At 36.7% G+C, this 12,528-nt stretch overlaps 1 protein-coding gene across 1 annotated transcript in view; it reads left to right on the top strand.

Annotated features, from left to right (window-relative positions):
- The window catches only part of LOC129899403 (isoamylase 3, chloroplastic), a 43,730-nt gene that overhangs the window by 14,929 nt on the left and 16,273 nt on the right, over positions 1–12,528 (top strand). The window contains exons 4-9 of the mRNA XM_055974360.1: positions 2,136–2,372; positions 3,081–3,185; positions 3,478–3,582; positions 7,399–7,533; positions 7,605–7,691; positions 8,294–8,351. Of these exons, the coding sequence (XP_055830335.1) occupies positions 2,136–2,372; positions 3,081–3,185; positions 3,478–3,582; positions 7,399–7,533; positions 7,605–7,691; positions 8,294–8,351 (727 nt within the window). The remainder of the gene's footprint in view (positions 1–2,135; positions 2,373–3,080; positions 3,186–3,477; positions 3,583–7,398; positions 7,534–7,604; positions 7,692–8,293; positions 8,352–12,528) is intronic.

The following is a 12,528-nucleotide window of genomic DNA, read 5'->3' as shown; positions in this document are numbered from 1 at the left end:
AATCCCTCTTTTAGAATATTTGATGTCCTTGAAAGATTTAATGCCAAATCTAGTACTTTGTAGGATATAATGATGTGAGATTATATGTTTATTGAGTATAATAAACTCAAAACATCATATAGTTCACTTTGAATGGTAGGAAAATCCCCAAGCTCTATCTCCAACCTTGTCCCAGCAACCCCAAGTGAAAATTGTGAGCTGCTGTCCGGCACCTCTGCCTCATATAGGCATCATACTCGTGTGAATAGTACATCTTGCTCCACGAATTATACCTTGCTGGACACGGTTTAGTACAATGGCCATAACTTGTAGGAATGCCCAAATAATGAACGATTTGAAGCATTGTAAACTAGACTTCAAGGGCTTTAATTTCACATTGTATCCATAGCCAAATTCTTTATATATTGAGAGTAGTGATCGTATGAAGTTATTCCCGGTGCATGCTCGTTTTTAAACTTTAGCCCGTCGTATAGTTTCAACATGGTTTGGCTCTAGTATTTCCCTTAGACCTTGAATATTGTTTAAACTTCAATCCATCGTGTAAATTTCAATTCTACCTCGTACACTTAATATCATATCTTAAGTGATATTCATAGCCGTCATTGGCTCACAAAACAATAGTTTTAATATTCGCTTACCCACTTTAAAGTCTTAAAACCTTATGATTTTTTTAGGGTAGCTAGAGCTTGCATCCTTGCCACACAAATGTCCTTGTGATCATTATATTTTTAATTCCAACTACTTCAACAACAACAACAATGCCTTAGTCCCAAATAAATTGGGGTTGTGACAAGAATTAGATTACTTAAAAGAAAACCAAGAAAATAATATGGAAGTGAAAAATACGATGACTAATGACTAGAAAAATAAGATATACGAAATTCGAGAAATAAATTCCGAAAAGTCAAACATACTTGCTAAGAACCCTAATTGATTGTAGTAGACCTAATTAACATATTAGGGATGATCATGTTTCCTAGCAGATTCAATTCAAGAACCCCTAATTGAATAATCAAAGACAATAATTAATATAAGAGTAGTTACATTCTTCAATTAATCGAATAAGAACCATAGATATCAAGCAAAGAATTTAATTTTACCTCTTAAAATAATCGTTCTTGTAAGGTTGTAATATAAGTTCTAAGTAACCAATACACAAAGGTATAAATAAATAAATTCGCAATAATATTGATAGTTATGTTGTGTGCCAAAGTGGTCAACGAAGTGGTTGAGAACCCCGAGGTCTCAGGTTCAAAACTCAGCGGAGACAAAAAACACTAGGTGATTCTTCCCATCTGTCCTAGCCTTGGTGGATAGAGTTACCTGGTACCTATTGCTGGTGGGAGGTGGCAGGTATCCCTTGAAATTAGTCGAGGTGCGCGAAAGTTGGTCTGGATACCATGATCATTAAAAAAAAAGAACAAAATCAACTAGGGTGAATCTAGGGTAAATTTCTAAACACTTTCCCAAATTGCATGAGATTCAAATTCTACTTTATGGAAATAGTAGGTATTAAAACCTTACTAGGAAACTTTAAACTAGGAAAATTTAAACTAGAAAACTTGAAACCAGGAAAACATGTAAGATTAATGTCACACTTATAATAAAACTACCTAACAAAATAAGGAAAGAAGTGTCCAATTCCCTCCCCAAAAATACTCCTATTCCAACAGCCTTAGGCATGTATTCAGCCTCTTTTGGGGCTCCATGGATGCTATCAGGTTGGCTATATGAATCTTCATCGATCATGTTTCCTCGTTTAAGCTCATGTCTATCATACCAAAATAAATAAAAGTGAAAAATAAGTCAAATTCATTCCAGTTACTTCTTTTGTATTTATTTGTTCAGATTGGACTTCTAACTTGTTCTAATGCATAATTATCTTTAAGTTTAACATTCACTAGTTTTTATCAATTTCGTAATCCCAAATTTCCTTGAATGAATCAATAGTTTCCCATATTTTTGTACTGTCGGAACCTTGTACCGAAGGTATATATTTCTTTTTCTTCAGCAGGTCTTTCCGTGGTTTCTATTTTATTCACAGTTTATGCTGCTATGTCACTATTGATATATGCTATTATTGTGCTTGCTATATAACCTTTTCTTACTGTATTTTTTTTCTCCGTCATCTGCAGGAGTTGCCCCAAGGAGATGTCCTTTATGGCTATCGCATTGATGGACCTCGAAATTGGCATGAAGGGCATCGATTTGACGATAGCATTATTTTGATTGATCCTTATTCAAAACTAATTGAAGGTCGACGAGCTTTTGGAGATGATAGCAATAAAATGTGTAGATTTTTTGGAACTTATGATTTCAATAGCTTGCCTTTTGACTGGGGAGAAAATTACAAGCTTCCAAATATACCCGAGGTAGTTTGAGAAGAACTACTTGAATAACTTTCTTCCTCTTGTGCAAATCTAAAGATAATTTGCTTGCATGTTCAGCTAATTGACGTATGAGCTCTGACTAATGACAGAACTGTCATTTTTAAGTGCCCAAATTTTCTGCCATTTAGTTGATCTTGTTATTTCAAGTAAGAGGAGTTTCAGCTTATTCTTTTGTAGTAATGTTATTGGTTCTTTGGTAGATTGAGCCGTAAGATTATACTACTTAGATCTGTTATAACATTTTACTCTTAAGGGTCGTTTGGTTTGCATTTTAGTTATGAGTGGATTATAAGGTAGGGATTGTTTGTGTGGTGATTAATATGCAACGGATTGCTATGCAATTATTAATAATCAAGGAATTGTTGTGTAGTGATTAAGAAGTTATTGCTATACAAGAATAACTTTCTTAAATGACATTCTTGTCTTTGAATAGTCTTATCTCCATATGGCTAATACACCTATTCTTGTTTCACATTGTTTCCCATATAAAATATTACATAAATTCTCGTATAACTTAAGCTAGTATTATTTGGATACCACCAACCAAACGTTGCATTACATAATGCGACGATTATGCAACCAACCAAACATTGTATTAGTCAATGTGGAATTTTATGCTGGATTTGTTACCACATAATTAACCAAACCACCCATTAACGTCTTGCAATATATCCTCTTTTCTTTGGGCAGAAGGATCTTGTTATATATGAGATGAATGTTCGTGCTTTTACTGCTGATGAAACAAGTAGTTTGGATCAAGATCAACGGGGAAGTTACCTTGGTTTAATTGAAAAGGTACTTTCATATCCTACCAGTTTATCTTCTCTTTAATCAAGCATTTCATTTGGTTGTTAAAGTTTCGTTTATCTTCCTTAATAGCAGTACCGCAAGTTACACCAAGAGTTAACTTCCCAAATACTTACATTTTTATTTGGCAAGTTCCAATTTTAAAATTGCTTGTTATGTTCTTTGACCCTTTTTCTTAGATTAGATGTCTTTGATATTTTCATCATATATTAGTCACTTGCAGAAATCTGTAAAACTCATTTTAGTCTTTCAGTTATCTGACATTCATCTACAAGTGTAGATACCACATCTTCTTGAGCTTGGTGTTAATGCAGTAGAATTATTGCCTGTGTTTGAGTTTGATGAACTGGAATTTCAAAGGCGACCTAATCCGAGAGATCACATGGTAAACATACCTCGTCTTTGTGCCTTTTAACTGTTTTTGTCTGGGCTTATTCTTTTTTAGTGATTTCTCTATTCTGAAGCTAGTTTATGATGATTATTCTTTCAACAACAACAACATACCTAGTGAAATCCCACAACTACCTCATGGAGATAGAGAGGCTGTTTCCGAAAGACCCTCGGCTCAAATGATGATTATTCTTTCATACATGTAAATTGTTTTTGTATGTGAGCATGCATCTTTGAGTCATTATGCTTTCTCTGATTTTCACTACTTTGACATTTTTATGACCTAGTGTATCAGTAGGTTAAAGGCAGAATTAGCATTCCACCTTCACTAAGAAATGCTTGATTCACAATAGTAACTCAGATTCTTTCAAATGTGCCCAAGAAATAATGATCTGATTGAAATGAGCGATTAACTTTATGTATTTATTTGAGAATCAATTGTGAAAAGAAAGAGGAGATTTGAGAATGAATTGCTTGATTATTCCCTCAAGCATGTTGGAGATTATATAATGTTTACAAGTAATCCTAAAAAGAAAAAGAAAATAATGCTCATTCATATTTATACAGTTATACGGATCTGCACCTTTCCTATATTTATAAGGAATAGTGCCACAACCCAAAATCTCTAGCCGCGTGATACGATCCTAGATGAGAAACTAAGGATTCCAATGCGAAAAACAACACAAAATAAGGATAGGGGAAATTGATAGATGTGATAGAAGAAAGAAAAGATTTATCAACTATGTTATGTGATTGATCAACTTAGGATTGGTTACCTACAACTATCAATCAACAATTAAAGATGAATCAATCTAAGGGGGAAAGGAAAACTTGAACTCATACACGGAAATCTAGTCCTAGATTATCCAAGAGAGGCACAAAGCAAAGAGATAAGGGAATTCACCCACTAAACTAACCTAACATCCATAAAGGAGGAACTACACTCTCAAAGGAGTTCTTCAATCTTCAATCTTCTAAATCTGTTTATAGTTTTTCCTTTACAAGCATAGCCCAAAGTGGCATTTGCACAAATAGCCCTTCTCGCTTGAGATGTGATTCCAATTGCGGCCGCAAGTGGAGAGATGCAGTTGCAAGTGATCTCACTTTGATGAAGGTTCTGTCGAGTGTTGCGAGGTTGATGCGGTTACATATGGAGCATGCGGCGTCACATATCATGAAATGGTTCTATCCTCTTCTGCATTTTCCTTCCGAGCTATCTTCCATAGATTGAGCATCTCCACACATAAAATTGGGATTTCACTCTCTTCCATCCAAGCTATTTTCCATAGCTTACTCCCACACATGGGTCTTGAATGGTCCTCGAGGACTCTATCTTCTCAATTAATGAGTGTATAGCTTCGAGATGTTCACTTGAGACTCCTTGAAGCACCTCAAATTTGGTGGAAGTGTTCCCTGGGCCACTATTGGCTTGATGTCACGCTTCACCATGATTCCTAATCACCATCAAGCTCCTTGAGCTTTCCAGGGTTGTATCATCCTCCCCTTATTAAAAAGGATTTGTCCGCAAGTCCAAACCTAGCAAAATCATAGGGAAGACAAACAACAACAAAGTCCTCAATGCATAAGGGTTAGTGTTAGTGTTAACAATCATACCAACATGCCAAGGATGCAAAAACTTGTTATATAACCTAGCATCAACCATTCTTATCAAGAACAAATTTTCAAATAAAGCACAAAAGTACTTGACTATTCAAGAGACCTTGACCATAGTGATGCACTAGCCCATCTAAACAAGGCCAACCCAAGTTAAGACTCTGCACAATGCAGTGATGCACTAGCCCATCTAAAACTTTGAATCATTACCAAGTTATCATCGGGGTCAAATACAAAGACATTATTTTCCAAACAAATTGGCAAATATGCTTCATGTATGCCCATAATAAGGTAAAGTAATAACATCAAACAAAAATCACATTAATGAATTGACGAAACAAAGACATCAATTAGAATTGATAGATTGCCAGATGAGACTACATAGTTTAGGGTCGACTTTCTCCCACTATGCTTGGCCCTTTTCATCCCCTCACTAGCTTTTGATCTTTAGCGCTTTGACCTTTGCACCACAACTCAACTGAGCTAGCCCAATTTAAATAGTTTCAACTTTTAATTATGGGTGTCGACGTAATCATAGGACTTGAATTTCTGATTCCCGCAACCAAGAGTGTGGCCTAGTGGTCAATGAGGTGGGTTGAGAACCATGAAGTCTCAAGTTCAAATCTCAATGGAGACAAAAAAACACTAGGTTATTTCTTCCAATCTGTCCAAGCCTTGGTGGACAGAGTTACCGGTACCTGTTGCCGGTTGGGGTGGTAGGTATCCTATGGAATTAGTTGAGGTGCGCACAAGCTGCAGGACACCACAGTTATAAGAAAACAAAAAAATTCCAATTCCAAGTCATAAACCCTTTGCGACCCCGACTAGTCTCACACGCCTACAAAGGCTTTTCAGCTTGGACTAGCCAACTCAGCCTCCTTTTAGCTATCGTGACCATCTGCTCCCAATTGCGTGCATTAGAAACTTTAGCACCACTTTAAGCCTCTAACTTGACCGAAACAACCCCGAGCCCCTTAGATCTCGACCGAACAAACCTATGAATCAAAATTGACTATATCGGCATGTTTAATTGCCCAAAACATGAATTTGAACACAAATGCTCAAAATGTGGACCTGGTTATTATAATTAGGCTCTTTCAATATAAATAATTTCCTAATGCTTAACATTCCCCCTCAAGTTGGAGCATATATATTGTATGCTTCTAACTTGGCCCAAATTCTCTCAATTCTAGAGTCACAAAGCGATTTTTTGTAAAGATATCTGCTAGCTTATCACTCAAGTGAATGAAACCTGCCATAATGCACCCTGATTCAATTTTTTGTTGATTAAAATGACAGTCTACTTTTATATGTTCCGTTCTTTCATGAAACACCGTATTTGAAGCATTGTGTATTGTAACTTAATTGTCACATGTCAATTTCATGGGGGCATCTCCATCACACCTCATTTCTTGGAGGAGTTGTTTTAACCATATTAGTTTGCATGTAGCAAAAGCCATTGCTCGGTATTTTGCATCTGCACTTGATCTAGCTACTACTACTTGCTTTATTGTTTTTCCAAGATATTAGGTATAAAAACATAGTACCCTGAAGTGAATTGGACTGAAGAGTATTTTCTTTAGATATTCTTTTTCTTCTTTCCGTCTACTTTGTTCTATCCAGCAGTATTATTACTATCTTTCTATTATCTTATTCTGCGATTAGGGTAGAAGGTTTGAACTTTAGCTCATTTTTCGGGGGTATTAGGCTCCGGGGAGTCTGGAAGCAACATGTATGTCATAGTATTAGCTTTATACATGTAATTTCTTGCTTTTGATATCTGTTACCATTTGTTGTCTTTTGTGTTTCAGTTATCAAATTATTTCATTGTTGTTTCTATTCTTTTTCTGTATGCCCTGTCCTGCTTTCCTTATTAATTGACCGGTTTTTTCCATTGTCGTATTTCCTTTTTTCATAACTACTTTGATTTGATGCACTTGAGTCGAGTGTCTTTTGGAAAAAACCTCTCTACCTCCACGAGGTAGGGGTAAGGTTTGCGCACATTCTGTCCTCCCCAGACCCCACTTGTGGAATTAAACTGGGTATGTTGTTGTACGTGCTGAAACGTGATGAAAAAATGTTTTGTGTATATATTTGATTTTCATGTATTGAAATTCTTCATTGACTACTATGGTCAATTTAAGGGACAGAATGTTCTTGGTTTGACTAAATCCTTTTGGACTCATGTTAACTTTAGATCAATACATGGGGTTACTCAACAATAAACTTTTTTGCTCCAATGAGTCGATATGCAAGTTGTGGTGGGGGACCTGTCCGTGCTTCCCGGGAGTTCAAAGAAATGGTCAAGGCCTTGCATGGTGCTGGAATTGAGGTTTTCCTTATATCAGTGTGGTCCTTAAAGAGCTTGTTAGTTTCTCTTTCTCACGGTTTTTCATTCTACAGGTCATCTTAGATGTTGTTTATAATCACACAAATGAAGTTGATGATGAAAACCCATATACAACCTCATTCCGAGGAATAGACAACAAGGTAAAGGTATTGTTCAATATAATATGTCTTGGTCAATATTTGGAAAGTTATGAATTAGATCTGCATTGCACGCAATGTACCTTGGTAGGTTACTCTGTTTACGGAAACATCTACATTTTTTTGGTAGCAGGTTCGGGGGGGGGGGGGGGGTTATTGTGTTTGTTAACAGATAACCGTTTTAGTAATCAACATCATCTTTGAACTAAGTCTTGATCGATGCATCAACCCGGCTACAAGAAAAGTTGTTTGCATAACTTCACGGAGCTGCTCAACTGGAGTGGCTTCTGATTATGGAATTTGACAGTGTTTTTATGTTCTGTTCTGCAGCTTAATATGGAGTGCTTGATCTACCATCATAATAGTTAAAATGCTAGAACTTTCTTCTTTTTCCCCTTCCGCTGCTATAAACCTTCTCTGTAAAGCTACATCAAACCCATAGTTTAGATGAGACCAGGCTTACTTTGTCAAGTTCTAAATCAAACATTCATATCTGATGTTGTGGATGCAGTCTGAATTTCTTTTTTTCTGTACAAAAGCTTTGTCTCTGACTCTCTGTTTTCCCACCCCCTCTTAAATGATAATCCTTGCCCTCTCAATTGCAGGTTTATTACATGGTGGATTTGAACAACAATGCTCAGCTGCTGAATTTCTCTGGATGTGGTAATTTAACCATTCACTTTTTTACCATTGAATAAAAGGAAAATCTGCAGGGCAGTTCTGAACACATCTTTAAAATACTCTCTTCAGGATATTTCAATGGTTTTTTAAGATTGTTAACATAGGCAAAGTTTCCTAAGAAGTGATTTGGGCTATGTTATAGTCGAAGGATTTACTCAACTAGATGCAAGTAAAATCCAAAGTATCAGCATTTCTAGTTTATGATATACTCAACGAGATGTTTACAACTATCACTCCACAAAAAAATAAATGTATTCCAAATATTCTATTATTACTTGTTAAGAATTAGGAGATTATTAATATGGCAAGATCCCATTTCTTGTATATATTGGAAAGGTTTAGAAAATCTATAATTATGTAAACTAGAATAGAAACTATTAGAAATTACTCCTTTTCTTTTTAGTTCTATCAATAAAGTATTTCAATGAGTATGACAAAGATAATACAAATCCACATCAAATTTTATACTTTTATCGTATAGCCAAGCATCCTCTATTACACCTCCCGCAAATTCTTCTATATACACATTATTCACATAAGCACTGAAGTTTTCAAGAATGTGAGAAGAACGTTTAAATTTCAAAATAGAATCTCTATCCACAAATTCATAGTCACCGTACACAAATGTGTAAAGAAGGGAAACCTCTCAAATAATATTAATCATGTCTTTTGAAAATAATATCTCAAAGAGCATGGGTTTCGAATTCTATTTTTATGGATAATCAATACTAAAATCAAACTAGGAAACTTTAAACTAGGAAAGCAAGTAAAAATAATACCAAACTTCTTTCTAAAATTAGGTAACAAAACAGAAAGGAAACGGTGGCAAATTTGCACCCAAAAATCCATGCCTTAAATAGCCTTTTGGCCTTGAATTGCAGCCATCAAAACAGCAACTTTTTGGACTCTTTTGAGCCTCCATGTGGTAATTCCTTTGGGCCTTAATGTGGCATACAAAATCAACTCTTTTGGGCTCCCTTTTGGGGCTTCATGTGGCCCCAATCTTCTTCCTCTTGGGCTTGACTTTGGACACTTCTTTCATGATGAACATCTTCTAATTTTCCATTGACACCCATTAACTTTAATGGAGGTATGCCACTGTGGATTCTATCAAGTTGTTTCGCTATATCGTCGGCTCAAGGAAAAACAATCAAAAAGAGCCCTTCGATTCGGGCCCTTTCCCGCTTTCCTTTGTGAGGGAGGTTTGTGCGTGTCCAGAAAAAGATTAAATAGAAGTTAAAGCATAACAAAGCATTCTGAACCGTAACTACAACAAAATAATAGGAGCGGTTTATTTTGTTGAGCAGTCCGTGGTAAAGTGTGCATTACTTCTTGTACCGAGGTCTGATTGACGAGCGGTTTGTTTTGCTGGAAACTAGATTCATGGACATTTAATGAGATATGTGATTCAGCCCTTTTAACTTTTTATAACCTGGTAGATACACACCTTCAAAGTTGGACCTTATACGGCTCGTTTAGAAAGGAACAACCCATAGTGTCACTAATAACTTAACTTGTACTAAGGCTGTTTTAACTCATTATATCTTGGTTTAACTCAATTGTATTCTGGATATCATAGTTTTAAGGCCTAAACACATCCTTGTTCTCCCTAATTCAAATACATTTAACTATGTCGAATTTGTCGTACATTGGCTTGGGTATGCGAGGTATTACACCATTAAATGAGTTGTCTTATATGCACAAAATAGCGTTGCTAAAAGAAAAAATAGACACTTGTTAGAAGTGGCAAGATCCCTTCTATTTACTATGCATTTATCGAAAGCTTATGGGGAATGCCGTCCTAGGAACTACTTATCTTATCATTAGATTGCCTCTTAAAACTCTAGATTTTTAGAGTCTTCGGAATGCTTTAAAGGTTAAGAATGAATATATTGTTCCTCCAAAGGTATTTGGGTGTGTGTTCTTTGTTCACACTAGGACCTCTAGGAAACTTGATCCTAGAGCTCCTAAATGTGTCTTTATTGGGTATTCTCCAACAGAGTGGGTATAAATGCTATCACCCTCCTCCCAGGAGTTCCTTTGTGAGAATGGAAGTTCTTTTGAAAATCTAAGCCCTATTTCAGTATTACACCATCACCTCTTTTTTATGCTGATGACACCGTGATCTTTTGTGATGCAAAGGAGGAACAAATAAGGTACATCAGACTTATACTTGTGATTCTAGAGGCAATTTCAAGTCTGAGGGTCAATTAGAGAAAGAGCAGTTTATTTCCCATTAAGGAAGTAGCCTAGATGCAGCACTTAGCTGATATCCTAGGTTGCAGAATTAAGCATTTGCCTACCACCTATCTGGACATGCCATTGGGTAGCAAACATAAAGAGTTGTTAATATGGGATGGGATAATACAGAGATCAGAAAAGAAGTTAGCCATCTGGAAATCTCAATATCTATCACTTGGGGGTAGGCACACATTGATAATTGCAGTGTTAGACTCACTCCCAACCTATGCCATGTCCCTTTTCCCCTACCTGCAAAGGTGTTGGAGAAACTAGATAAGCTGCGAAGGGAATTTCTATGGTTTGGCAATAAAGAAGGGAAGGGGTATCATCTGGTGAATTGGGAAACAGTTCAACTCCCTAAACTCTTAGGGGGTCTGAGAGTTAGAAACCTGAAAGTTCAGAATGATTGCCTCTTGATGAAATGGTTGTGGAGATATGTGGAGGAAGGCCAAGCCCTGTGGAGGGAAGTTATACATTGCAAGTATGTCCAAGATACAGAGTGGTGTTCTAATGAAGCTAACATACCTTATGGAGTTTCAGTATGGAGATCAATAAGGTCCCTCTGGGACAAACTGGCAGGGAACATAAATCTCAAAGTAGGCAATGGGACTAGGATTTATTTTTGGAAGGATATCTGGATAGGACAAGAGGCTCCGATGCAAGCATTTCCTGATTTCTTTTCGTTTTGCAACAACCCCGACATTACTCTAGCTGATCGCTGGTCCAATGGTTGGGACATCTCCTTTAGGAGGAATCTGAAGGATTGGGAGATCTGAAGAGTGGTAGAACTTCTACAAGTGCTCCATGATTTCAAAGGACTGTATCAAGAAATGATATAATCAACTGGAAACACACTGAGGATGGAAGGTCTTCTGTGAACAAACTTTACAGGAAGGAAGTGGGATCTCTTCAAGGAATCAGATTGGCAAGGTGGAGGCAAATTTGGACAAGTCAGGCACCAACCAAGGTGAAGTGTTTTGTATGGTTGGTGGCCAAGAGAGCATGTCTTACGCAAGAAGTGCTGAAGAAGAAGGGCCAACAAATAGTGTCCGGATGTTTTCTCTGCAATGAGACAGATGAGACCAACAATCACCTATTCTTGCATTGCAAAGTCACTTCCCAGCTTTGGTCCATGTTCTTGAAATTCACAGACAACAACTGGACTATGCCAGAACACACTGCTGACCTACTGAGCTGTTGGATTAGGAGAGGAGGACGTAAGAGCTAGAAGAAATGGTGGAGAATGATCCCAGCATGCATTTGGTGGACACTATGGAAGGAGAGAAATGGAACATGTTATCAGAACAAAACAAATTCCATTCAGAAAGTGAAAGAGAAATGTATTCTCTTTTTATTTTTGGTGTAAAGAGGAAAGTATAAAGGAAGTACAACAGTTAGTAGATTTGTTAGGTTCACTGTAATTAGCCTTTTCTCTCCTTTCCTTGTTTGCAACTTTTTGGAGGTTCCCAGCATGTCCTTAATGCTGAAGAATACAATTACCAATTTCAAAAAAAAGAAAGGAAGAAGAGATGGTTTTTCCTAGATCTATCACTGAAACAGGAGCAGTCGGTGAAGCTTTTTCTTATGTTGTTTAAGACCCCTTATCGGGAAACTCTGGCAAGGTATATTATTCCTTTTTCCCAGTGGAGTGAAATTGGAGAAAGAATTTAGGAGGAGACTTCTTACATTCACTTAGAGTGAGTTCACTTCACTTCTTACAATGTTCCAACAAATTGGATTTGCTTCAGTACACTTATTACATTCACTTAGAGTGAGTTCTGTACCATTTGAATCTTATTCTCCCTTGCTATATTGGATTTGCACCATCTTTGATCTTCACCCACATCAGTATTTCTTGCCTTGATATTGCTCCAATTTAACACTTCCTATGTTTAAGAGTATTTGGCGTTCATATAAT

This window comes from Solanum dulcamara, chromosome 8 (genome assembly GCF_947179165.1).
Source record: "Solanum dulcamara chromosome 8, daSolDulc1.2, whole genome shotgun sequence".
NCBI classification, from domain to species: domain Eukaryota; kingdom Viridiplantae; phylum Streptophyta; class Magnoliopsida; order Solanales; family Solanaceae; genus Solanum; species Solanum dulcamara.
The sequence above is the reverse complement of the archived record's forward strand: the minus strand, read 5'-3'. Positions and strand labels throughout refer to the sequence as shown.